The following is a 27554-nucleotide window of genomic DNA, read 5'->3' as shown; positions in this document are numbered from 1 at the left end:
TTAGTATAGAAATTTATAATAATAACCTCTCAATTTTGTGTGTAATTACAACCAGCTGACTAGTGGCTGGTCTGTGCGTGCAATTCCACAAAACTGAAAGGCTATCTGAACAGAAGAAATACGTTTTTTTTAGAAAGGAAAATTTAAAAGATAAAAAAATATCAGGGAGAATAGATACATTTTGTAACGTAATGTAATCATGTAATCAATACTGTAAAAAGTAACTGTAGTCTATTCTGTAGTATTTTAGATAATATAATCTAATAACAAGTAATTTTTGGAATCTGATTGTGTAATCCAGATTAAAAATTATCAGCTACTACCCAGCACTGCAAATAGGATCTGAACACACACAGTCAAACAAATAGATCAAATTACAATCCGATACACAAATAAGTGGATTTGGACTGACAGTGTGAACCTAGCCTTAGATGGAACGCTCTATTTAAGGTATGCTAGGGCTGTGTCATTGATGTAGGAGTCTTTGTCATGAGCACTGGGCATTTCAGAATTCTGAGCCTTTGGTCCAATCCACTGCCATTAAAAGTGACGTGTTCCATCTTTTATGGGAGGTGTTGAGTAGTGGCTAAAGCTCAGTCAGAAACAGGACAATGAACCTTGTACCCTTAAACGCGGCTCCTATAACCTCAGGATGCTCCAGAGTGATTTTCTTTGTAACAGTTCTGTAAATCACTGGATAAACGCACTTCAGAGCACTGTGATTTCTGGGTTCAAAACTTCATCACCATTACATGCCCCTGATGGGTTATTAGACTGTCTATTTCTTGAAAAACAGGACTGCCGAATGTAATCCTGCCCTGGATGTACAGGAACAAATTCTGGTTTCACTGTTTGGATGGATGGACCCTGAATCCCAATCATAGTGACCTGCTGGAAGATCTCCATGGTGGTGTAATCACTCATGAACACAACAGCAGGTTGGGATGCTGGGATGAAGTCCGACCGTGTCATGTTGGAGATGGTCTCTCCAGGGTCTTTGCTTTCTAAACTTGTGATGTCATTGTCAACAGAAGTGCTCAAAGTGGAGTCTGTCATACCAAAGTCCATAGGGAAGGTCTCTGTGGAAACAGACTCTCTGGAGGGGACTTGTGTTGGGGTGTCTGGGGGTGTGATCTCATCCAGGATGGATGGGCTGTCCTGATCTCCACTGAGAAGATGGATGGTGGGCTTCACACCAGCGTGAGAAATGGGAGGACTGCTGAGAGGAGTCGCCTCCCTTTTGCTCTCAACAACACACACTGTACTGGAATCACATCCCTCACTCTCCTCTAACCGCTGCCTGTTCAGTGGCTCCAGGATACCCTACAGAGAAAAAAGAAAGAAAGTGACCAAAGGATTCAAAGTCCATATAACTTACACTGTTCAAACATCTCATCATGAATTAAAACTTAAACATTTTAGTAGTCCTAGAGGATCCATGCTGCCCGTGGCTTTTTCGACATAGTACCATGGTAATAAAGTGTTGTTTTGGACACCATCAAATTATTGAATACTATGGAGTTATAAATACCATAGGAACATGGTAATCATTCAGTATGATTAATGTTAATCTACTTATTCAAAAAATACATTAAAAACGCAATTCACACACTACAAAATTGATACTTTTATTCAGAAACGATACTTTAATTTGTTTTAAAAGTGACAGTAAAAACTTTACACCGTTACAAAATTTTGTTTTTAAATAAATGCTATTCTTTTAAACTTTCTATTGATCAAAGAATTCTTAAAAAAAAAAAATTTTAAGTTTCACACATTCCACAAAACTATTAAGCAGCTCTTTTCAACATTGGTAATAAGAAATGTTTCTTGAGCACCAAATCAGTATTTCAATCATTTCTGAAGGATCATGTGATACTGAAGACTGGAGTAAAGAGTCCTGAAAATTCAGCTTTGCCATCACATAAATATAAATTACATTTTCAAATAGAAAATGGTTATTTTAAATTTTAATCTTTCAAAATATAGCTGGTTTTACTGTATTTTTTATCAAATAAATGCAGCCTTGGTGAGCATAAGACTTGAATGAAATTCTTGCAAATAAAAAGTAGTTTGGTATAATCCTCAATTATTATTTCGTAGAAAAATATTTTAACAAAACTGCTTATTAATATTTTAACATGTATGCATTAAGCTCAAAAAGTTTCTTAAAACAACAGATAATTGCACCTTTTTATGGAAAGGTTGATTTAATAATATAATAAATACTTTTTGAGTTTTTGAAAGTAATTATTGGATGTGTTCAATCACAAGCATTCAATGTGTAAAGGAAATATGTTATTACTGTTTTATTTATGGTTACACCACATGACACCACGTGTCATTACATTTTAAAATTTTATTTTATAAACGTTTTTCAAAAACACGAAACAACGTGAATACAAATATTCAGTACCTTGGCATACCATGTAAACCATAGTATTACCATCTGAGGTCATCACTGCCTCAGTAGTTTTTGTATATTATTTTTTATATATTCTTTAGTATATTCTTATCACAAAGTATTGTTTTATCATTATATTGTCTCATATTGTCTTATATTGTATTATATTATTAAATTGTCATTATATTGCATCATGTACTGTATATTGTCACTATATTCTTCTTACCAGTTCATAGGCAATTTCAATTTTCTGAACAGCATTGCTATTCTCAGGATTTGGTATACTTGGCCACATCAGTTTCTTGGCTCTGTAAAAATCCACATTGAGTTTTACATTAGTTATTGGTTATATAGTGTCAGTCTTTCGGAAAATGAAATGCGTGTGTCTTTACCTGTGCAGAAGCCGACAGCTGAAGTGAACCGCTAGTAAAAGAACTATTATTCCCACAATCACCGCAGCTATAATGCTGCTCAAAGCAGTGAATTCTGTCGGAATAAGCCATGTTGTCAATGCATTTGTGACTTTTTTTAATTCATGTAATTCGAAAACAAACCTTCTGACAGACAGACACATTCTCAAACACATTTACTGTGTATCATGAACAGCTGTAAGGCAGATAAACTTTGAATAGCAGCTCAATGACAGACACAAGCATCTCATGAGTTATGAGTTTACCTGGCGGGTTTGTGACAAAGTGTTTGAAATCGGTGCGCTCTCCTTCTCCAGCCGCTGTAAATGCAGACAGCTGTACACGGTACGCACTGTTGCTTTTAAGATTCAGCAGCTTAAAACTGTTTAGGCTGGGATCCACTTTAAAGGCTGTGAATGTCAAATTTAATAGAAAACAGCCCAAATCACAGCAGTTAAAAAAATATCACATTTATAACCGTATTATCGTGCATTTCACTGATTCTTTCTTGAGAACTGAGACAAAAAAAAAAAGGTTTCATTAATTTTATTTTAATTTCAATTTATTTTAATTTTGCCAAAGCGAACTTTCCAAAAAGTTTCGCTCTGGCTGGTAAACAATATCGAACTACCATTGGTCCATGGCAATGATGTAACAGGTGATGCGAGTGATGATATAAACGCTGGAGAGCTGCTTCATAGTAGAAATTGAACTGTCATTCTCATTTAAAAGCAACACTGACACTTTTTCATGTTTAATATTGTAAATCTGCTATATTAATAAATGTGACATGACTTTAGTTGACTGGATTGCCAAATTGCTGAGCTCATGCAAACATCCACATCGCAATGATCAGATGTTTTCTTAACTGTTGTTTTCTCTCTGTCATTTTTGTTAAGTTTTTATTTTGTTATTGAGAGGACAGCAGTATACCACTGCAAAGGTATTTCTAACTTCTTTTTACCCCTAATCGAAGAACGGAAAAGAACTTTGCTGTGAGTATATTGGGCCTTAATTGTCATGTATTGTTTTGGTTTTGTTTCATGATCTTGTTTCATATCTGTCATGTTTCCTGTTACCACTGTTGGTAAGTGTCATGTCCGTGTTTCTGTTTTGATGTCCATGCCACGCCATGTCTTTGTTTTATGTCTGATCTGAGAATTAAAGCTGCACTTGGGTTCTTTCTTCAAACTTGCCTTCAGTGGATATCATTACATTAATAAACCACGCTTTGGTACAATTCCAATTGTCATTACATTTCATCAAAACATTTTTCAAATGATAATCAGTGAGCTGTTTATTAATATAATGCTAAATGTTATAAGACCATTATCAAGCCTGAGTTGACAAAATTTAAATTCTACTGTCTACTGAAAAATAAAATCTGTTAAATATTATAATTTTCTTGAAATAATTCCAGATCTTTCAAGAAATATGGGGTTGATGTGGCTGTTTTAGAGCACAGTTCAAATTAAATGTACGAAACTTAAGACCTAAGATCAGAAACAAGTGGTAAAGGAATGCTCAGAATTTTAGAAATATCTGACAATGTTGACAATCAGACACAAATTCAAGCCAAGTGACAAATAATAATAATAATAATAATACATTTCTTACATATAATTTGAAATCTACCAGTAATGTGTCAGATATTTCATTTTAAATATTAACTTTATAATAAAACATTTTAAATAACTAATTAAACGCTTACCTGTCACATCACAAGTTTCCTGGTATACAGTTGAGAAAGTTAATTCTCTTAATTAAGTAAATGAAGGTGAAAGAAACCAGCCTAAAATGTTTTGTCCCAGTTCTCAAGAATCTCTGATAAGCATTTTATGATGGTGAATTATATAAAGCTTCTACTCACATGTTTCATTATTGTCCTCTGTGTAGTAGATGTAGTAGCCTAATAAGAATCCACGCAAGTCTTCCTCAGACACGGGACTCCACGTGATCACTGAGGAATACTGGGTAATATTCAAAATGCTCACATTCCCAGGAGCACTAATCGGACCTGAAAGCCCAAAAGTGCTTCAGTTCAGTCAGATAGAAAGATACATCTGTTGTCTAGCAGACCAGTTAAGAATGTAAATATTCTGACAGTATATGATGTGAATCTTCTGCATTTTACCTAAAATTTTAGCTTGCACACATTTCAGTAGCACATATTTCTCAGCCAGAGAATTCAATTTGACACTTTTTTTAGACTACAAATAAATTATTTTCAAATAAACAATAGTATTGCATTTCAGATGTTAGCTTCTTAACTAGCATAACCAGCAAAACATCCTTTGTTAATCAGCTTAATAGCGAGGTTTTGCTAGTTAAAAGCACATACACTCAGCTAAAGGATTATTAGGAACGCCATACTAATATTGTGTTTGACCCCCTTTCGCCTTCAGAACTGCCTTAATTCTACGTGGCATTGATTCAACAAGGTGCTGAAAGCATTCTTTAGAAATGTTGGCCCATATTGATAGGATAGCATCTTGCGCCCGTTTCCGAAGCTCCCGTTCCACCACATCCCAAAGATGCTCTATTCGGTTGAGATCTGGTGACTGTGGGGCCCATTTTAGTACAGTGAACTCATTGTCATGTTCAAGAAATCAATTTGAAATGATTCGAGCTTTGTGACATGGTGCATTATCCTGCTGGAAGTAGCCATCAGAGGATGGGTACATCGTGGCTATAAAGGGATGGACATGGTCAGAAACAATGCTCAGGTAGGCCGTGGCATTTAAACGATGCCCAATTGGCACTAAGGGGCCTAAAGTGTGCCAAGAAAACATCCCCCGCACCATTACACCACCACCACCAGCCTGCACAGTGGTAACAAGGCATGATGGATCCATCTTCTCATTCTGTTTACGCCAAATTCTGACTCTACCATCTGAATGTCTCAACAGAAATCGAGACTCATCAGACCAGGCAACATTTTTCCAGTCTTCAACTTTCCAATTTTGGTGAGCTCTTGCAAATTGTAGCCTCTTTTTCCTATTTGTAGTGGAGATGAGTGGTACCAGGTGGGGTCTTCTGCTGTTGTAGCCCTGTTACGTTCCACGTGGGGTTTGTTTTGTTTTCACTAGTCTGTGCACGCTGGCATATTCCGCACGTGTTGATAGTATATGCTCATTATCTGTTTCTGTTTCTAGCTCACTCTTGGCTGGCAGGCTGTTGTGATTGGCCTAGCGGGACGTCACTCATCGTTGGGGCGGCGCCCGGGAGCCAATCAGAGTTGTCCAGCTGGGTTCAAAAGGATGGCGTTTTCATTCATTCGATCTCTCGGAAGCGGCCATGAGCTCGTGTAGCGTTGTGAGGTTACTAAACCTGTGAATGGAGATTCAGATAGTGATGACTGGCTCTTTGTAGTGGAATGAGTTGGGTGCTTTATGCTTTGTTTATATGTACCTTAATATTCAGTATGTTTTAGTCGTAGAGATCATAGTTTCAATGTGTATCCCAGTTTGACGCTGTGGGGTCCTGTAATTCGACTCTCTCTGGGAAAGAGAACGACAGGTCAGTATGCCGCGGTATACATAATGCCCGTAGTGTTTATTTGTTAGATACACTAGGTTAGGAGTGAGCGCCACTCTGTGTATGTTTTGTTTAATAGTTAGTTTATTTAGGTGCCGAATGCACTGAAGATTTCGGTTTTCTTTTCACCTTTTCCTTTGGTTAGGTTTAGGTTTAGTATAACGCTTGTTTTGTTATATTCTGTTCTTTTCTTTGGCGCCACTTTTTGGTTCTCTTTCCTATTATTTGATTATTGTTATTCTTTAAACATTGTAAATAGCACACCCATTGATCATCCGAACTGGAACTAGTGGCTTCGGCTTTGTGACAATAAAAATCCAGTTTGTTTCTCTTCAAGTTGAGTCTGTCATGGTTTCCTCTCCACCGTATACAGCCATCAGCAGTACTAATAAAACAAATGTTGCGTAACATCTCCTAGACTTTAAAAGGATCGTAACATTTAAGGGGGGCTCGTCCGGGATACTTTATATTCTTATTGTTTCCCGAGTTATTATCTACTGCTGATGTGAGTGGTGGAGTGACCATGTTCAGTACTTTCCTTGTAGAGTGTTAATTCGCGAGGCAGTGATTAGTGGATGGGCTGGTTGATTGTATGGTTAGTGATTCTGATAAGAGTAAGTATGGGTGATTTTGATTTAGACACCTTTTTGAGTGCACCTACGGTTGAGCAGTTAAATAAATGTAGGAAAGATGATTTACTGCGCATCGCTGCTCATTTTCAGGTTACTGTTTCGAAGCAGCGGCTTAAAAAAGAGATTAAGTTTGCTGTATCCCAAAGGTTGGTGGAACTTGGTGTTTTAGTGTTGCCTGCAGGTGTTGGGGAAGTTTTTCCTGGTGCTGACAGTCGCCCTGAGGAGGAGGAGCAGAGCGAGACGGCTGAGGTAGAGGGTTCCGAAGCCAAAGCCGTTTTGCCGCCCTTCGAACCTTTTTCGCCGGACTCAGATGAGTCTACAGGAGGTGATGCACGACTGAAGGTTCGTATAGCGCGACTCCAGATGGAGACCCGCGAACGGGCAGAAGTCCGTCGAGCGGATTTGGATTTTCGACTGGAAGTCCGCAGACTCGAAATAGAGGCGGAGACGCAGATTAAGCTGCGTGAACTTGAATTGAATGCAGCCAAAGTGACCCCTGTTCCAGTTGTGCAAACCTCACCGCCCGCTGATGCTTCGGCAGGGGCTGGGCTGGTGAGAACCACCTTTGAGGTCAGTAAACATATTTCCCTTGTGCCGCAGTTTCGAGAAACAGAAGTTGACTCATATTTTAGTGTGTTTGAGAGGATTGCTTCCACACTCCATTGGCCTAAAGAGGTTTGGCCTTTGCTGCTGCAGTGTAAGCTGACCGGTAAAGCTCAGGATGTTTGTGCTACATTGTCCTTAGCGGATAGTGTGAATTATGAAGTAGTGAAAGCTGCGATTTTGCGTGCATATGAGCTGGTGCCCGAAGCTTATAGACAGCGTTTTAGGGGTCATAAGAAAAATTCTAGTCAGACTTTTGTTGAATTTGCAAGGGAGAAAGGCACTTTGTTTGACAAATGGTGTACATCTAGTAAAGTGAATGATTTAAAAGACGTGCGGGAGTTAATTCTTTTGGAAGAATTTAAGAATTGTATTCCTGAACGTGTTGTCGTTTACTTGAATGAACAAAAAGTAACGTCTTTGTCTCAAGCCTCCGTTCTGGCAGATGAGTTCTCTTACGAGAGGTTCTCTCGTATTGCGTAAGCTAGCTTACGCTGCGGGAAAGATTCATCTTTGCTGAGATATTGAAGCCAAAAATTATTTCATAATTTGTATCCATACACAACGCAGTTCCTCTGCGGCAGACCTAGAGCAGGCTAGCTAGCAGCTCATTGGTTCGCTCAGAGAGAACTGCTTAAGCCTATGGGAGAGCGGGGCTGAACCCGCTTCCAATGAGAGGCGCCCGCGCGCTCATTGCGTCATGGCCCGCCAGAATGGGCGTGGCCATGGTGTATATAACAGTCTCTCCCAGGCTTATATGTTGATTCATTTCATCTTCAGCAAGCTGCACGCTTCTGCTGTCCTGAGAAAAGCCGTCGCCGTCGAGAAGGCATCACTCTAGCGAGCTCCCGGACCCTGAAGAAGCCGGCCGTCTTCGCCACCTTCAGCCGCCCTGCAAGCTAGCGCCATCCGACGACTGTATCCTTCTCTATTATATCTAAAAGAGCCGAGCGTCTTTTTAAAGATGTCTCGTTTTTCCTGCGGCTCTTGCCGCGCTCGTCTCGAGGACGGAGACCGCCATGTCATCTGCGCTCTCTGCCTGGGACTCGAGCACGCAGAACTCGCCCTCGCGGATGGAGGATGCGACTTCTGTGAGAGCCTGCCGTTGTCGTCCCTGCGGGCACGACTTCTGGCAGCAAAATCCGCTCCCGCGCCGCCTTCCTCTTCGCCGCGTAAGAAAAAACGCCGCTCCCAGAGGCCGCCGGAGCCCCCAGCAGAACAATGCGGGCCGCCACCGCCGCCTCCCGCTTCCCGCTCTCCCTCCCCGCCCCTGCCGGACATACAGTTGCCGCCGAGTGGCCGCTCTGTCGCTTCCGATGACGCCGCGGAGGAGAAGGACTCCTGTTCACTGCTCGCTTCTGACAGTGAAGAATGGTCATCTCTCGGATCCACGAGAGAATCGGCGGGGATCCGCGCCGGGATAGAGGAGGAACTAATGCGCCTCCTCTCACAGGCCGTCGAACGCCTCGGTCTCGAGTGGTCTCCTCCACCCGAGCAGGCCCCGAACCGGATGGACGGCAGCTTTTTTCATCGCAGAGCTGACGAAGTCCTGGAATGCCCCGCTCTCGGCTAGAAACCGCTCTGATATATCCGCCTCGCTGCGCTCGGTGGACGGAGCCGCCGAGAAAGGCTACTCAGCCATGCCGCCCGTCGAGGACTTGGTCGCCGCACACCTCTGCCCGCCCTCTGCTAGATGGCGCTCTTCCCCCACGCTTCCTTCGAAAGCTTGCAGAGCGACCTCGAGCTTTCATGCTCGCGCCTACGCCGCCGCCGGTCAGGCCGCCGCAGCGCTACATTCGATGTCTGTCCTCCAAGTATTACAGAGCGATATTCTCCGTGAGTGGGCCGAAGGCGGTAGAAACCCCTCCCCCGCTGTCACGGATCTGAGAAGTGCTACGGACCTCGCCCTTCGCGCCACTAAAGCCGCCGCACAAGCTCTGGGGAGATGCATGGCCAGCCTTTGTGTTGCCGAGAGACACTTATGGCTCACGCTCGCCGACATGGGAGATTCTGAGCGCGCCGCGTTTCTTAACGCGCCCCTCTCCCCGACGGGCCTTTTTGGATCTGCTGTCACGGGAATCGTCGATCGCTTTTCTGAGGTCCAGAAAGCTACTCAGGCGATGAATTTGTTTCTGCCCCGCCGCGCTAGCTCTTCCGCGGGCCGCTCTCGCGAGCCTCCTGCCAGAGCTCCACCACAGCGCCCCCCTCCGCAGACTCAAACAGCCCAGCGCAGACAGGGCGGCCGCCGTCAAAGCTTCGCCCTCTGTCAGTCCCCGTTATTTCGCCGACTGCTGTAGTGTTGACCGCCACAAACAAGCCGGTATCCCAGCCCGCTTGCGAGCGACAAAAAGCCGTTTTTACGGCTACCCAGAGAAATCTCAAAAAGAGAAAATTTGCCAGTTGTGTAGAAAATGTGCCCACAATCATGTGCTCACCCATACACACAAGCATAACATACCCCGTGTCTCTATCAGAGCCCCATCACATGAAACGGGCACAGCCCGCTCTAATATCAGAGAACATAAACACGCCCACGAGCTCGTGCGCGTGTCCCCTCTCTGCTCGCTCTGTTTCACGGCCCATAGACTCCTCTCTGAGTGCAAATCCCGTTGCCACACACATTCAAAGCGCGCCCACACACTGTGTCCAGCCCGCTATGTGCAGCAATCAGGGCGATATAGCCATTCGGCCACTAGCCGCATGCTCCAAAGCGTGGGAAGCCATTCCAGGCATTTCCCCGTGGGTGCTAAGCATTATAAAGGACGGCTATCTGCTACAGTTTCGCCGCCGCCCGCCTCGTGCGCGCGCGCGGCTCGAATCTACTGTCAGCCCGCTGGCCGCCGGCACGCTCCGCTCAGAAATTGCGACGCTGTTGCAAAGGGCGCCATAGAGAGAGTCCCACCATCTATGACCGAGTCGGGGTTTTACGGCCGTTATTTTCTGGTTCCCAAGAAAGACGGCGGCCTCAGACCGATTTTAGATCTCAGGTCTTTGAACAAAGTGCTCATGAAGAGACCCTTCAAGATGCTCACTACCAGGAAACTCCTCGCGCAGGTGCGCCAGGGGGACTGGTTCATCTCTCTAGACCTGAAAGACGCCTATTTTCAGATCCAGATAAATCCCCGTCACAGGCCATTCTTACGTTTCGCCTTCGAGGGTCATGTTTATCAATACGCCGTTCTCCCGTTCGGCTTATCTCTGGCGCCCCGCACATTTACGAAGTGCATGGATACGGCGCTCGCCCCCCTGCGGAGCCAGGGGCTGCGCATATTGAATTATCTGGACGACTGGCTGATTTTGGCCCAATCACAGACGGAGCTTCTGTCGCACCGCGCAGTTCTCCTCGACCATCTGAAAACGCTGGGCCTCTCTGTCAACTGGACAAAGAGCTCCCTTCAACCCAGTCAATCGATTTCCTTTCTAGGAATAGATTTGAACTCGGTCACGATGACGGCTCGCCTGTCTACACAGCGCGCGCGCAGTGTACAGCGACTGGCCGCCTCGTTTCAGATGGGCACCCGCTCACCTCTGAAAACTTTTCAGAGGACGCTGGGTTACATGGCCTCAGCCTCCGCTGTGCTTCAGCTGGGCCTTCTGCACATGCGTCCGCTTCAGCTTTGGTTAAACAGCCGTGTACCCCACCGCGCGTGGAACACGGGCCGCCAGCTGATCAGAGTTACGCAGACATGTCTCACGGCGCTGCAGCCATGGACAGTAGCAGAATGGTTTCGACAGGGCGTCACGATGGGGACCTTTTCTCGCCGAAAAGTCATCTCGACAGATGCATCCAACACGGGTTGGGGTGCAGTCTGCGAGGGCTCACCGGCCTTCGGCCATTGGTCGACACAGGAAAGCCCCTTACACATAAACTGTCTGGAAATGCTTGCGGTCGAGAACGCGCTTTTGCGCTTCCTCCCGCTCATTCGGGGACACCACGTCCTGATCCGTTCGGACAACATGGCTGTGGTCTCCTATCTCAACCGTCAGGGCGGTGTCAGGTCCAGGAATCTCTTCCTACTGACACACCGCATTTTAGTTTGGTCTCAGAGCCGCCTGCTCTCGCTCAGAGCGACGCATGTGCCGGGCCATCTGAACGACGGCCCAGACATTCTGTCCAGGAACCTCATCTCCTCAGGAGAATGGTCCCTGAACACACAAACGGTCCAAATACTGTGGCGGCTATTCGGCAGAGCAGAGGTGGACCTCTTCGCGTCAGAAGAGAACGCTCACTGCCCAATATTTTTCTCAAGGAGCGAGAACGCGCTAGCCCAGGAATGGCCTCGCCGCCCGCTCTATGCATTCCCTCCGATCGCTCTGCTACCACAGGTAATTCAGAGGATCAGGGACACACGCCACTCGGTGCTCCTCATAGCCCCGCGTTGGGAGAGTCAGAATTGGGTTCCGGAGCTCACTCAGCTGTCGCAGACAGCCCCGTGGCCCATCCCAGTCAGAGCAGATCTCCTCTCTCAGGCTCGCGGCACGATCTGGCACCCCCATCCACGGCGCTGGGCGCTACATGCATGGGTGATCAACGACTATTCGTTGATTTGCCAGAAGGAGTAAGAAACACTATCATACAGGCTAGAGCACCTTCCACGAGAAGGCTCTATGCGTCTAAATGGTCTGTGTTCTCAAAATGGTGCACCGACAAACATCTGGACCCACGGTCATGCGAGGTGCCGTCTTTGCTTGTTTTCCTTCAAGAGATGCTGGACAAGGGCAGGTCCCCCTCCACTCTCGGCGTTCTCTGAACCCCGACGCGCTCAGTCCCTGGGCAAAGACGAGTTAGTCATCCGCTTCCTCAGGGGAGCTAAGAGGATGAACCCTCCGCGCCCCCCTTCGGTTCCTATCTGGGATCTTTCTATAGTTCTCGAAGCTATGAAAGCACCCCCGTTCGAACCGCTCGAGTCTGTGGACCTAAAATACCTCTCGCTCAAAACCGTTTTTCTGACGGCTCTGTCCTCAGTAAAACGCGTGGGGGATCTTCACGCGCTCTCATCCAGCGCCGCGTGTCTCGAGTTTGGTCCGAATGATTCTGTTGTCATTCTCAAACCTAGACATGGCTATGTCCCGAAGGCGATTGGTACCCCGTTCAGGGCTCAGATTATTTCCCTATCGGCTCTGCCTTCATCCGATAGTGAGCGCGACGCCAATCTCCTCTGCCCGGTGCGGGCTCTGAGATTGTACACTACGCGCGCTGCCGCGTTCAGACGCGCTGAGCAGCTTTTCGTGTCGTTTGGGGGGCGCACCAAAGGTCTGGCCGCCTCTAAACAGACACTGTCTAGATGGATAGTAGACGCTATCGCCTCTGCTTACGCATCTAAATGCCTGCCCTGCCCTCTGGGCATCAGGGCGCACTCCACAAGGGGCATGGCCTCATCGTGGGCATGGTCCTGTGGAATTTCCATTCATGACATTTGTGTGGCCGCGGGATGGGCCTCCCCGTCCACTTTTGACAGATTTTACAACTTGGAAGTTCCCGCCTTGCAGGCAAAATTACTAGCTGTCTAACGACCAGCTCCCTAAGAAGCTGCATTACTGGGAGTCCCTCACACAACCGGTTCGCCCCTTGTGCTCTCCTTAAATGCTTATACACTTCATGTGCCCGCTCTGCCGGCCTCATACATGCTTATGTATACACTTCATGTGCCCGCTCTGCCGGCCTCATAATACATTCACTCCACGTTAAAAATCCCCCGGTATCACCCTGGGATTCATGAGTGGATTCATAGCGCGCACGGCGTTGACCAGGTGTTCCCGCAGCGTAAGCTAGCTTCGGTTACCTAACGTAACCTCGGTTCTCTCTAGAAGAGGGAACGAGTATTGCGTTCCCGGCCGTGCTTGCGCTACTAGCGTTTCGCTTCACGCTGAAATAAATCAACATATAAGCCTGGGAGAGACTGTTATATACACCATGGCCACGCCCATTCTGGCGGGCCATGACGCAATGAGCGCGCGGGCGCCTCTCATTGGAAGCGGGTTCAGCCCCGCTCTCCCATAGGCTTAAGCAGTTCTCTCTGAGCGAACCAATGAGCTGCTAGCTAGCCTGCTCTAGGTCTGCCGCAGAGGAACTGCGTTGTGTATGGATACAAATTATGAAATAATTTTTGGCTTCAATATCTCAGCAAAGATGAATCTTTCCCGCAGCGTAAGCTAGCTTACGCAATACTCGTTCCCTCTTCTAGAGAGAACCGAGGTTACGTTAGGTAACCGATTCGTTTTCATTGACGCATAAAAATGTGTTTGCTGCTGTGCGTTTTGAGAAAGCTGCTGTTCAAGTGAGCTCGAGTAGTCCATCTCGACCAAAATCAGGTACCCCAAAATCAAAGGAAGATCGAGAATGTTTTTATTGTCACAAACCTGGCCATTTAATTGCCGATTGTTTTGTACTGAAACGAAAACAGTCAAGCTCTGTACCTAAGAGTGCTGGTTTTGTGAAACGGATTGATTCTAAAAAAATTGAGTGTAACGGCAAGCCTGATTCCAGTTACGTACCTTTTCTGATGGAAGGGTTAATTTCCGTTACGGGAAATTCTGAGGAACGGGTAAGAGTTCAGATGCTCCGTGATACTGGGGCCATGCAGTCCTTTATTAGTGCTGATGTACTGCCGTTCTCGGAGCAAACGTTTTGTGGCAGTCATGTTCTAGTACAGGGCATAGAGATGGGTCTCGTTCAAGTTCCGTTGCATCAGATTCACTTAGAATCAGAACTATGTACGGGTTTTGTGAAGTTAGCTGTTCGTGAACGTTTACCGGTGAGTGGGGTACAAATTATTTTGGGCAATGATTTAGCCAGTGGCAAAATTATGCCTTTGCTGGAAGTCCTCGACAATCCAGTGGCGCTCGAACAGCCTGATAAGTTATCCCAGTCATATCCAGAAACTTTTTCGACTTGTGTAGTGACGCGGGCCCAAGCTCGTAAAGCAGATGCAGATGATTTGGCTACATCTTTTATCGCACCTGTTTTTTTCTCATTGATGTTGTATCTGATGACGTTAGAGCTGTTGAGAATGCGCATGTTCAAGATACTATGAGTGTAAATCTGCGCGTGACGCGTGAGAGACTTATTGTTGCTCAAAAACAAGATAAAAGTCTCCAGAAGTGTTTTGCTGCTGCTGTTTTCACAGAGAAAGCTCAACAGAGAAAAGCTGCATTTTTCGTTGAGGACGATTTATTGATGCGTAAATGGTGTTCGGAGATTGGGGATGCTGAATGGAGTAGTGTGTATCAGATCGTGATTCCCTCATGTTACCGACAGCAAGTTCTATCTTTAGCTCATGATCACGACCTGTCGGGACATCTAGGAATTAAAAAAACTTATCACCGAATTTTGAGACATTTCTTTTGGCCTAGATTAAAAACTGATGTCACACAATTTTGTCGCACTTGCCGCACTTGTCAGATCGCTGGCAAACCGAATCAAGTCATTCCGTGTGCTCCACTTGTTCCTATTCCAGTGCTGGGAGAACCGTTTGAGCACGTTATCGTCGATTGTGTCGGCCCTTTGCCTAGATCTAAGACCGGTAATCAGTTTTTATTGACCGTAATGTGTACTGCCACTAGATTTCCTGAGGCGATCCCATTGAGAAAGATCACGGCACCTGTCGTAACGAGAGCACTTGTTAAGTTTTTTTCTACGTTTGGTTTACCAAAAATTGTGCAGACAGATCAAGGCACAAATTTTCTTTCAATAATCTTTTCTCAAGTGTTGTCCAGTTTAAATATTTCCCATAGGGTAGCAAGTGCATATCACGCGGAGAGTCAGGGGGCACTCGAACGTTTCCATCAAACGTTAAAGTCAATGCTCAGAAAGTACTGTATGGAAACCGGGAAAGAGTGGGATGAGGGGGTACCATTACTTTTATTCGCGATCAGAGAAGCAGTTCAAGAAAGTCTTGGATTCAGTCCTGCTGAACTAGTATTCGGACACACTGTCAGAGGACCTTTGAAAATGCTCAAAGAGAATCTGTTGTCTGTTGAGTCTAGCCCGAAAATGAACGTGCTGGATTACGTGAGTAAGTTCCGTGAGCGCTTGCATCAAGCTTGTTCTGTGGCAAGAGAGTCACTTGAAGTGGCTCAGGGTAAAATGAAGAGTCTCTATGATCGTAAATCTGTACAGCGTACCTTTAATAAGGGCAATCAAGTGTTGGTGTTGCTGCCTATGGTAGGGTCTGCTTTATCAGCGCGGTTTTCTGGACCATACGAGGTGGTAAGAAAACTTAGTACTACAGATTATGTGATTGGAACTCCAGATAGGAAAAGGAAGACTCGTGTGTGTCACGTGAATATGTTAAAGACTTTTTACAGTAGGGAAGCTGTTCAGAATGTGTCACTTGCAGAAGAAGTCATTGATCCTGTGTCATCTCCTGTGTTATCTCCTGTGTTCACTTGTGCTGCTGTCGAGATTGCTGATCCGGAGGATGATGGAGTTGTTCTTCGTCACACACATCAACAATGTGCTCGACTTAAGAATTCTGAGGTATTATCTGATCTTACATCTCATGTATCTCATTTATCTGAACAACAAGGATGTGATATTATGCAGTTGATTGATGATTTTCCTGCTTTGTTTAATGATATACCTTCTCGCACTACAGTTTTGGAGCACGACATTAATGTGGGTGATGCTGCCCCGATCAAACAGCATGCATACCGCGTAAATGCAGCGAAAAGAGATGTGATGCGAAATGAGGTTGAGTATCTAGTAGAGCATGGACTTGCTCGGTTCAGCTGTAGTCCCTGGAGTTCTCCATGTTTATTAGTGCCGAAGAGCGATGGCACGGCGCGATTTTGTACTGATTACCGAAAGATAAATGCGGTGACGGTGCCCGACTGTTTTCCTTTACCGCGCATGGAAGATTGTGTCGACAACCTCGGTTCAGCCCGTTATGTCAGTAAGTTAGACTTGTTAAAGGGCTACTGGCAAGTGCCTCTTACGAGTCATGCTTCTGACATTTCTGCATTTGTTACCCCTGATAGTTTTCTTCAGTACTCGGTAATGGCTTTCGGCATGCGTAACGCTCCGGCTACCTTTCAGCGGCTTATTAACATCGTGTTGTCTGGAGTGCCCAAGTGTAATGCCTACTTAGATGACTTGGTAGTTTACTCGACCAATTGGATAGAACACATTTCGTCATTGCGAACAGTTTTCGAGCGTTTGGAGAAAGCCTCGTTGACTTTAAATTTAGCCAAAAGTGAGTTTGGGCAGGCCACTATTACGTATCTCGGGAAGGAAGTCGGTCAAGGGGAGGTGCGCCCGTTAGAAGCGAAAGTTACGGCTATAGCTGAATTTCCTGCTCCAACCACTCGACGAGGGCTCCGTCGATTTTTAGGGATGGCTGGCTATTATCGTGGCTTCTGTAAAAACTTTTCGACGATTGCACATCCATTAACTGCGCTTCTTAGTCCATCCCGTGCGTTTCTATGGTCTGATGATTGTCAACATGCTTTTAGTACGATCAAGGATCTTTTGTGTAATACACCTGTTTTAGCCGCACCGGATTACAACACCGCTTTTAAACTTGATGTAGATGCGAGTTCTGTTGGTGCTGGATCTGTATTGATTCAGACAGGTGAGGATGGAATTGATCATCCGGTCTGTTATTTCTCACGTAAGTTCAACAAACACCAGTTGAATTATTCAACGATCGAGAAGGAGGCATTACCACTTTTAATGTCACTTCAATATTTCGATGTGTATGTCGGATCGAGTAGCATTCCGGTCACCGTATTTACCGACCATAACCCTTTAGTTTTTTCATCACGCATGTATAATCAGAATCAGCGTTTGATGCGCTGGTCTCTGATTGTACAGGGTTACAACTTGGTGATTAAGCATAAAAAAGGTGTCCAGAATATAATAGCCGACGCACTGTCTAGAGCTGCCTATGGTGGCATTTGAGCGAATGCATTTGATCAACTATTTGTTGAGTTAATCCATATAGTTGATTCTTAAGGGGGGAAGTGTTACGTTCCACGTGGGGTTTGTTTTGTTTTCACTAGTCTGTGCACGCTGGCATAATCCGCACGTGTTGATAGTATATGCTCATTATCTGTTTCTGTTTCTAGCTCACTCTTGGGTGGCAGGCTGTTGAGATTGGCCTAGCGGGACGTCACTCATCGTTGGGGCAGCGCCCGGGAGCCAATCAGAGTTGTCCAGCTGGGTTCAAAAGGATGGCGTTTTCATTCATTCGATCTCTCGGAAGCGGCCATGAGCTTGTGTAGCGTTGTGAGGTTACTAAACCTGTGAATGGAGATTCAGATAGTGATGACTGGCTCTTTGTAGTGGAATGAGTTGGGTGCTTTATGCTTTGTTTATATGTACCTTAATATTCAGTATGTTTTAGTCGTAGAGATCATAGTTTCAATGTGTATCCCAGTTTGACGCTGTGGGGTCCTGTAATTCGACTCTCTCTGGGAAAGAGAACGACAGGTCAGTATGCCGCGGTATACATAATGCCCGTAGTGTTTATTTGTTAGATACACTAGGTTAGGAGTGAGCGCCACTCTGTGTATGTTTTGTTTAATAGTTAGTTTATTTAGGTGCCGAATGCACTGAAGATTTCGGTTTTCTTTTCACCTTTTCCTTTGGTTAGGTTTAGGTTTAGTATAAGGCTTGTTTTGTTATATTCTGTTCTTTTCTTTGGCGCCACTTTTTGGTTCTCTTTCGTATTATTTGATTATTGTTATTCTTTAAACATTGTAAATAGCACACCCATTGATCATCCGAACTGGAACTAGTGGCTTCGGCTTTGTGACAATAAAAATCCAGTTTGTTTCTCTTCAAGTTGAGTCTGTCATGGTTTCCTCTCCACCGTATTCAGCCATCAGCAGTACTAATAAAACAAATGTTGCGTAACATCTCCTAGACTTTAAAAGGATCGTAACAAGCCCATTTGCCTCAAGGTTGTGCGTGTTGTGGCTTCACAAATGCTTTGCTGCATACCTCGGTTGTAACGAGTGGTTATTTCAGTCAAAGTTGCTCATCTATCAGCTTGAATCAGTCGGCCCATTCTGACCTCTAGCATCAACAAGACATTTTCGCCCACAGGACTGCCGCATACTGGATGTTTTTCCCTTTTCACACCATTCTTTGTAAACCCTAGAAATGGTTGTGCGTGAAAATCCCAGTAACTGAGCAGATTGTGAAATACTCAGACCGGCCCGTCTGGCACCAACAACCATGCCACCCTCAAAATTGCTTAAATCACCTTTCTTTCCCATTCTGACATTCAGTTTGGAGTTCAGGAGATTGTCTTGACCAGGACCACACCCCTAAATGCATTTGAAGCAACTGCCATGTGATTGGTGGATTAGATAATTGCATTAATGAGAAATTGAACAGGTGTTCCTAATAATCCTTTAGGTGAGTGTATATACTGGTCAATCAACAACACTACAAGCACTAACCAGTATATACTGTATCAGGCTGGAAATGAATGAACAATTCTGTATATTAGCAGTTTTATGAATATTTGGACTTACTTTCTTCACTGAAGTAAGCTTGGGCTGTGCCATATGTCCTCTCACTGTTGTTCACATTCTTCAGGTCGCAGGTGTCCAGGTATGGTCTGGTGTGCAGAGAGAAATAATATCTCGTATAGGGCTGAAAAACTAAATTCAAAGAAAGACAACAACAAAAAATGTAGAGCACTGTTGCAATTCTTAATGCTGTTAATAAATAAAGTTCTTAATCACCTTATAATCGAGGTAAAATAAATATGGAAGTATCTGCTATGCTGAAAGTATCTACTATGCTGATAGCAAAGCATTAAATAATATACAGTGGCCAAAAGTGATGCCTGGCCTAGGAAAATGGACATTTTCATAAATGTGTTAAAGATTTTGTAATCATATTACGTAGTTGTGCTTGGAGTCACTTGTTTTATTTGTGAAAACAACGTAATGTCTTTGTTCCCTCCTTCAGGGATGTTCAGCTGTGTGTGATTACCATAGTTAAAATTTGCCTATATAAGCCCTGTGTTTTCACTCTAACTTTGCAAAGTCTTGTTTTGTGTAAAGCCTGGAACACACCAAGCCGACGGTCGGCCGTCGGGCAGTTTTTGTGCGTCGGCCGACTGAGTTTCCTCGGTGTGTTCCGCACGGTTCCGTGCCGTCGGCTGAAATTGGTCCTCGTCGGCTTTGTTTCGGCCGATTCGACATGTTGAATCGGCGTCGGGCCGTCGGTGAAAGAGGGAACTTTGATTGGCTGTTCAGCTTACGAGAGGCAACGAGAGGCGACAACACAGTCGGCTTTCATCGGCGCTAGTTCGTCGGCGTCGGCTTGGTGTGTTCCAGGCTTTACAATGCAATTCTGAGTGCTTGTATCCTGGTTTCCCATATCTTGGTTTCCATGTCTTGCTCTCCTGATTATCCTTGTTTGCCTGTGTTTTGGACTCCATTGAAGGGATGGAGAAATGAAGTCTTTTAAATCTTAGAAGCTTTTCTCTGATTCTTTTGGGAAAAGATTCAAACCATCAAGAGTGTCATCTTGTGGCAGGTCAAACTTTTAGCAGCCATAAACCCGAGAGCACAGCTCCGTTGTTTTATCCATTAAGCACAAACAAAAGCCGGTTTTCTGATAACATAATTCACATATTAAAGTGTGGCAATAAATTAAATCTAACAATAATTATAATAATACTAATTATAATTATAATTATACCAACAGAGTTCTTTAATGCAAGTAAATGGTGCTCTATTTTTTATACTGTTTATATGGCAGAATATATGATCATGTATTATAAGCAGGGTCATCCGGGTCACTGAAGTCAGCAGTGCTATAAGCCTGCTAGCAACGGTTTTTCTTCATGGAAGTTTTGCGTTTGGTGAGCTAAAATATTAAAACTCAGTCGAATCAATATTTTGTGTACAGTTATTTAATCATGCCATCCATTTTCGTGGACTCGCTCTCTCTTGTTTCATAAAAACGCAGCTGCTGCCATTTTGTGACTATTGTTTTGTCTACTGTTGGATTATGAGATACAATCAGGTACGATTTTAAAACAGTTTAATCTGAAATCAGTATATCTTACCCTCATAATTATTTAGGTGGTGAAATTCTGTGTAATAAGTGGTATGACTGTATACCGTATCTCTTAAATGTCCGTTTAGTTTGAACTTGCCGCGCTGCAACTGCTCTCTCCGCGGAAGCTTACGTTTAAAGACCTAATAAAATATTTCAACTCAGATCAATATTTCGTGTCTAATTATTTACTCGTGTAATAAGCGGTTACTTGCTTCAAGTCGGGGTCCTCCGACCTCCATTTCGCGTTGGGGTCCTCATCATCCTGTCGGAGGTTATTTTGAGAGAACCACCGGCTGGATGTACATTATCCCTTACTTAAAAGTAATTAAAAACACTTTTTACCTTGAGAAATAAGTTTGAAAACCTCTGAAATGTATTCCCATATTAAAATATCTATTACTTCTTTCTTACAAGATACTTAACGTTACACCACTTTTATTTATAGGCCTACCATGTTTTTAGAGTTATTAAATCAATAATTACAACATTAAAACTAAGATTACACTCCTAAGAACTTTTTCTTTTTCATCATTTTGGGCATCTTTGGTGTCCATTAATCTATTATACGAATATACTGTTATACATTTATTTCATCCTACTTATTATACGAGAATTAAAGGGAACAGTACTTCTCTTAGATTTCTCGGTTATTTCTCTGTGCGTCTGCTTCGCGTAGAATGATTGGAAAGCTGGAATCTGTCCTTTGGCCCACCACTCCACACAGTAACACACGCTAGAGACCGAGCTGCTCCAGGACAGACTGAAACTGTTGTTCCTGGTTATGTTAACGCTTAACAGCCCAAGCGAATCTAAAAAATAAATAAAATAATACCTCATTGAATGTTCAAATATACAGTGTTTACTCATTGGACATACAGTAAACCTAACCAGAGTACTCTGCATGTAGCATGTAACAAAATACGAACGCAATGTAGCCTACCTCTCCACTCATCCATTTGCTCAATGGCTATACTGGAAACAGGAGACGATCCAACACTGTTCAAAGCCCTGACGCTGATATTGTATGCGGAGTAAGACAGGATTAGGGTGAGAGATGGATCCTTAGTGCTGAAACTGTTACACAGAGTGATGTTTTCCCCAGATACTTTCCCCACGGTCACATTGTAGTCAGCCACAGCCTCACTGTTTGCATACTGAAAGAAAGAATGTTCACGATTGACAAAAAATCCTAATGTATACAGGGTTCCAATGGGAACTTCTATTCTTTTTTGGAACTAATCTTAAAGGATCTTGGTAATACTTTAGAATTTTGCTCCATCATTAATGAGTAACTACACAGGAACAAATGTGTAGTGCATTATCAATATTCTAACAACTAATATTAACAAGAAACTCTGATTACAGTTTTTTTCTACAATTACTAGGACACATTTCTCAATACTTGGGTCACTTTTTTCAAAACTCTTTCCACAGTGAGCACAACAGCAGTATATCTGAGTTAAACTGTGGATCATTTATCATTGCTTTGGCACAAAATGCATTCAACTACAGCATCATTCAAATTACGCGAACTTATTTCTCACTCAGACACAAACACCACCAAAACTCTTTACACAGTTCTCTTTAGCATCACTATTATTATCTCACATACATCGACTTTTTTCTTCTTCTTCTTCTTCTTCTTCTTCTTCCGTACAAATCTTAACACCTAACTCACCCCACAACATTTGCCATGATTGAAGTGTCAAATTGTGCGGCTTATTGAGGACAACAGACAACACTGCTCTGACTTTTATAAACGACTGGCGTATAATGTTCATCCAGCGGGAGAAAAATCCCATAGACTTAACATTGGACAGAAGTTAGTGACATCATATCTCCACATCACAATGTCATTGACACTTGTGGATGGGCTCATTTGACTCTGCCCAGCAAGCAGCCAATAAGTAGTGACATAACAATGACATAGCCATGCCCTAGCAACCACATCATAGATTTCCATTGAAATAAGATGAGAGGGTTACCTGTGGATTAAAACATCGTAGAGACATCTGGGTGGTATCTTTTGACTCATACTGGCAAGCAGTCTTTAAATATCACCATGGAAACCTTCTAGCCACGCCCTAGCAACCATTTAGAGCACCATGACAACTGTATGGCAGCATGAATAAACCATATCTCAGCACCAGAACATCATAGAGACACAGGGTTGGCCCAGACATTCAGTCATAACTTTCAACCATGTAACTGTCTAGCCACACTCTAGCATATGGCAGCATGGTTGTAAACAAGTATCACCATGGTACTTGTGTAGCCACACCCTAGCAACTGTATAGCAACATGAACAAGCCATATCAAAGCATTAAAACATTGCACAGACTTGAGAGTTAGATTTCTAGCAGTCACAGAAAAAAAAAAAAAATCCTTGTAACTGCCTAGTGCCGAGTTTTGCAAGGACCACTTCTTCAGCACAGCACACTTACTTCTAGAAGTCTTCTATATATTTAAAAATGCTATATAAAAATTAAACAGATTTACTTTAGATGAAAAACTTCTTGATTCTGTAATCGTATTACAGTTTTTTCACAAATAAAGAAATTGTTTTTAAAAAAATCTGATTTTTTCTCTTGATTTTTTTCTCTTGCATCCTTGTGTATTTAAGCCCTGAGTTTTCCTTAGCTCCCTTGTCTAGTGTTAACATTATGTTATAGTATGCAGTTCTTTGTTTTCCCTGCTTTTCATTAAAAAAGTCAGTTTGATTATCTTCTTGCATTCTCCCTTGGATTACTACAGCAAACTTGTAACAGTCGTCGTCTTGTGTAGTTATTCATTTATGACAGAAACATTTATTCTAAACTGTTACCAGTATCCTAAAGAGATAAAATAAGACAAATCTAAGAATCAAATAAGATTTTACTATATAAAACAAAAGTTATTATCCAGAAGGATTATCTTATTTGATTCTTAGAGGATTAGTATTGGATCCAATTAGGATACAAATGTTCCAAATAAAATAGTTAAGATATCTTAGATATCTTGTCACACATTGGGCAATTTTAAATGAAATACAGTTTTTCTCAGTCGCTTGGGTACATTTCTCGAATCATCCTCGAAATTTGCAAAACAGTAAGTGCATTTCTCAAAACAATTCGTACAAAAAGCAAAACACCATGGATTACCTGCAAAAGCCAGTCTCTTGCTCACAATCCTTAGTTCATCTCTCAAAAGTAAATGCCTGTGTCAATGAACATGTCAGTGCCATCAGAATGACAAGTCCTTGTGTCATTGTGTACGGATAAGACAGTCAAATTGCTTAGTCATGTTGTCAATATAACAGTATATTCTGGAGGGATGTTCTGATGTAAACTATGGCTAAAGTTTTGATGACAATTATTGTAAATTGTAGGTTACACTTTAGTGTATGTGGGAGTTTGATTGCAAGAGACTGGACAAGATTCACATTACGCTTTTACTGTTTGTACTGTCATTTGTTGACAGACCATTGCGATACAGAAAGGAAAAGACAGCACTGCAAAGCACAAAAAAAACAAAAGTAGAAATGTGAACAAGACAGATTTAGAAAAAAAGCCTAATGGAAATGAATATGCTTGACATATTATGACAACTGGTTCAACCATTTTGCATGTAAAGACTTATGCTATGAACTAATGCCTAAATGTTGTGGGGGGTGAGACTATTCAACAGAGACCCATTATAATACATTTTGATCAACATGACATAAGCAATTGATAATGTAGGAAACAGCAGAGAATTGTACATAATCATTCGCATGGATGTACCAAAGCATATGAAACTTGTTCAAAGAAATGAGAAACTGCTTTTTTGATATGCACAAGTGACACGATGATGTGAAGATTGAACAGGTTTTGAGAATTTCAATTCTGATCTGAGAAATGTACCAAAGCGACTGAGAAAAACTCTAATAGATGAAAAAAAAACACCCAACACCTAAAATATACATTGACACCACAGTTGGCTTTGGGAAATGACATAACTTAGTACCTCCCACATCACGACCACTTTTCTCTGTCCTGCTGATATAAAAGGGTTTTGTATATGGTCTTGAAACTCCCATTGGATTGATGGTGCATCTGTGAGTTCTGAAGAAGTAAAATTTTGAAAATACAGTGGTCAATTAAATATTAAATATAAAGTGTGTAATTTCACTGCCACCAGCAGCACAATATAGAATTATTTGTTTGAGCGGAGCAGATGGGAATAACATCGTCTCAACTAATGCTGTGAGTGTAGCTCTAAGATTTGTGTTTGAATTGAAGAAGTGTTTGTAACTTGTAACTGTTTGTTTCATGACAGAAATGACACACTTCTCTATTAAAACAAAAGTATACAGTTTCAAGAAAATACAGAAATCAGTAAATACACACATTTGTATTTAGCCACTTTGAAAACCCCTGTCTTCAACTCACCCCGCGGGACCACGATGACCTCACTGAGTGGACACTGCGCGCACTCTTCATTGTGAACACAATGTATTTGCAACTCATACGGCAGAGAAGACGTCACATTCCACATATCACACTCTCTGCTGTTTTTAGACTGTTTCTGCAGAGTACAAGAGTACAAAATGAGGAGAAACAAGCTAGCACATTAACATCTCTGGTGTCAGTTGGAAAAGGCCCTGTAGAAGGACTGAACCTATATCTTTATGATTGAAGTTGAAAAAGTGTAAAAATTTGAGGGTTTAAAGGATGGATTTATGGATGGATGGATGGATGTAGATAGATAGATGTACAGACAGACAGACAGACAGACAGACAGACAGACAGACAGACAGACAGACAGACAGACAGATAGACAGACAGATAGACAGACAGACAGACAGACAGACAGACAGACAGACAGACAGACAGACAGACAGACAGACAGACAGACAGACAGACAGATAGATAGATAGATAGATAGATAGATAGATAGATAGATAGATAGATAGATAGATAGATAGATAGATAGATAGATAGATAGATAGATAGATAGATAGATAGAATATAAAATGTACCTCAGATGGAAATAGATATAAATTCAGATCAGACTTAACTTTCATCCAGGTGTCGTAATCATCATAACTAACTGAATAGGGATTGTACATAATAAGATCCTCATATTGCGTAGTTTGTGCTTACGCATACTTTTGGGGTTTAAACCCACACAAAGGTTTGGAAACAAGGCCCCACATCTTTAACCACAAAGCCACACCACACCCTAGTGTACAGTGCTTTCTCAGATCTACACTGATCCACACTCTTTTACTGTAAACTCCAGTGCTGTGAACAAACACACCCAAGATATTCATAATTGCGACGGCAAAAAATGTCCCCATTTTGTACTCATCTGACATAAGGAAGGTTAAATTATTTAATGTGTGCTAGCGAAAATACATTTGTAATTGATTTGATTTCATAGATATATAAGTATTCATAATGAGAATTTATTTCAAGTAATTTACACAAATGGATGTCACAATGTGTGTTATTTGGTTAAGAAATAATATGCCCTCATAAAGTTAATAAATGTGTCTGAATATCAATTCCACGGGGTGAATATTGTCCCAGGGCTTTACACTATTAAGGTAACAAAATGAGTTGCACATTATGATGTGTCATATTATTTTATATGCAGATATGCAGGATAAAAAAGGTGACAATGATTGATCGTTGCAAATAGACACTGATATACTCTGAAACTGCCGGGTGCAATAATCAACCTGATCTCACAGGAACTATTTTGCGAGGTGTCGATTTCGTATGAATTCGTACAATGTATCATACAAAAACAATTATTAGGAAAAAAAGTAAGCATGAAGGCCCACCGCTAATCCCACCCCTAATCATACCCGTCGTTGGGGCGTAAGCAGAATTAGCCACCAATTCACTAAAATTAGATTGTGTTAGTTGTTACTGACCTCTTTCCACATTGCAGTGTTGAACTCTCTATACTTTACAGAGAACTTTTTAATATAATTTCTTTCATCTCCCCAGTCCACTTTAACAGACAAATGACCAGAGCTTCTTTTAAAAATTAGATTCTGTTTAGAGGGAGGACCGCACCGCGCTGAAATGAAAGAAAACATCAAACATTCTAATGCAGAATCACATACTAACCTGTGGAGATTTCTGTCTGGTAACAGAATTGTCAAGCAACTTTTACTAATATTAAAATTTCAATAAATCAGTATATTAGATTAAGGTCAGAGGTTAGAATACATTGAAACTGATTTATAATATTGTTGATTAACATACTTATCTGCGTTGAATATCCACTGAAATTTTTGTAGGTGCACCGGCTTTGATCTTCACTGGTTGCAATTACGTGAGCTGTTATACTCCATTTTATTACTTTAAAGGCATTGAAAGTAAATTCAGTTGCATTCTTCTTATTTATGGGTTCACAACTGCATCGCCTCCTATGCAAGAAACAAACAGTGTGGATTGTTTAATATAATTCTCAGTTATCACGTGGATAATTGTACATTAACTTTTACATTGTATTAAGCATCAAACAACAGCAAGAAAGTGTGAAGCTCAGCCTCAGACTTCTTACATTTACTTACTGTTGTGCGTAGAGTGTTAATGGGGTTGATAAGTCTCCTCCGTTTTTCCATTCACAGACGAACTTACGATTATTTTTATTAATCGTATGTTTTATGAAGCATGTAAAATCATTGACTCCTAATAAATGAGAAATAGCCACTGATAATATAAACAAAAATGAATGTCACTTTCTACAGATACTGAAACAAAAACTTGAAACTCTTCCAATTGAAATGAAGAAGCGCTCGACTTTTAGAAAATATTGTTCATCCAACTTTTATTTTCTATTCATTTTCAAGATTTGCAAAGATTTTGCACACACACACACACACACAAATAATAATAATACAAATAAAATAATTATATTGTCAACAAATGTTGGTTTTGTAAGTTACTGTAGTTACTGTTTCC

The 27554-nt window shown here is 42.4% G+C and overlaps 1 protein-coding gene across 1 annotated transcript; it reads right to left on the bottom strand.

Annotated features, from left to right (window-relative positions):
• On the bottom strand, window positions 1–27301 carry LOC130099678 (leukemia inhibitory factor receptor). Its single transcript, XM_056265470.1, has 13 exons — window positions 27164–27301; window positions 26853–27016; window positions 26516–26664; window positions 25023–25158; window positions 24598–24695; window positions 21554–21767; window positions 21243–21422; window positions 19071–19199; window positions 4685–4831; window positions 3081–3224; window positions 2797–2890; window positions 2631–2712; window positions 1–1323 (listed from the first exon to the last, which is right to left on the bottom strand). Exons 3-13 carry the CDS (start codon window positions 26525–26527, stop codon window positions 709–711), a joined length of 1851 nt encoding a protein of 616 aa, XP_056121445.1. The 5' UTR covers window positions 26528–26664; window positions 26853–27016; window positions 27164–27301; the 3' UTR covers window positions 1–708.
• Between the last annotated feature and the right edge of the window lie 253 nt (window positions 27302–27554).

The sequence above is a fragment of the Rhinichthys klamathensis genome, unplaced genomic scaffold (genome assembly GCF_029890125.1).
Source record: "Rhinichthys klamathensis goyatoka isolate OS25496 unplaced genomic scaffold, OSU_Roscu_1.1 h1tg000234l_1, whole genome shotgun sequence".
Lineage (NCBI taxonomy): Eukaryota > Metazoa > Chordata > Actinopteri > Cypriniformes > Leuciscidae > Rhinichthys > Rhinichthys klamathensis.
The sequence above is the reverse complement of the archived record's forward strand: the minus strand, read 5'-3'. Positions and strand labels throughout refer to the sequence as shown.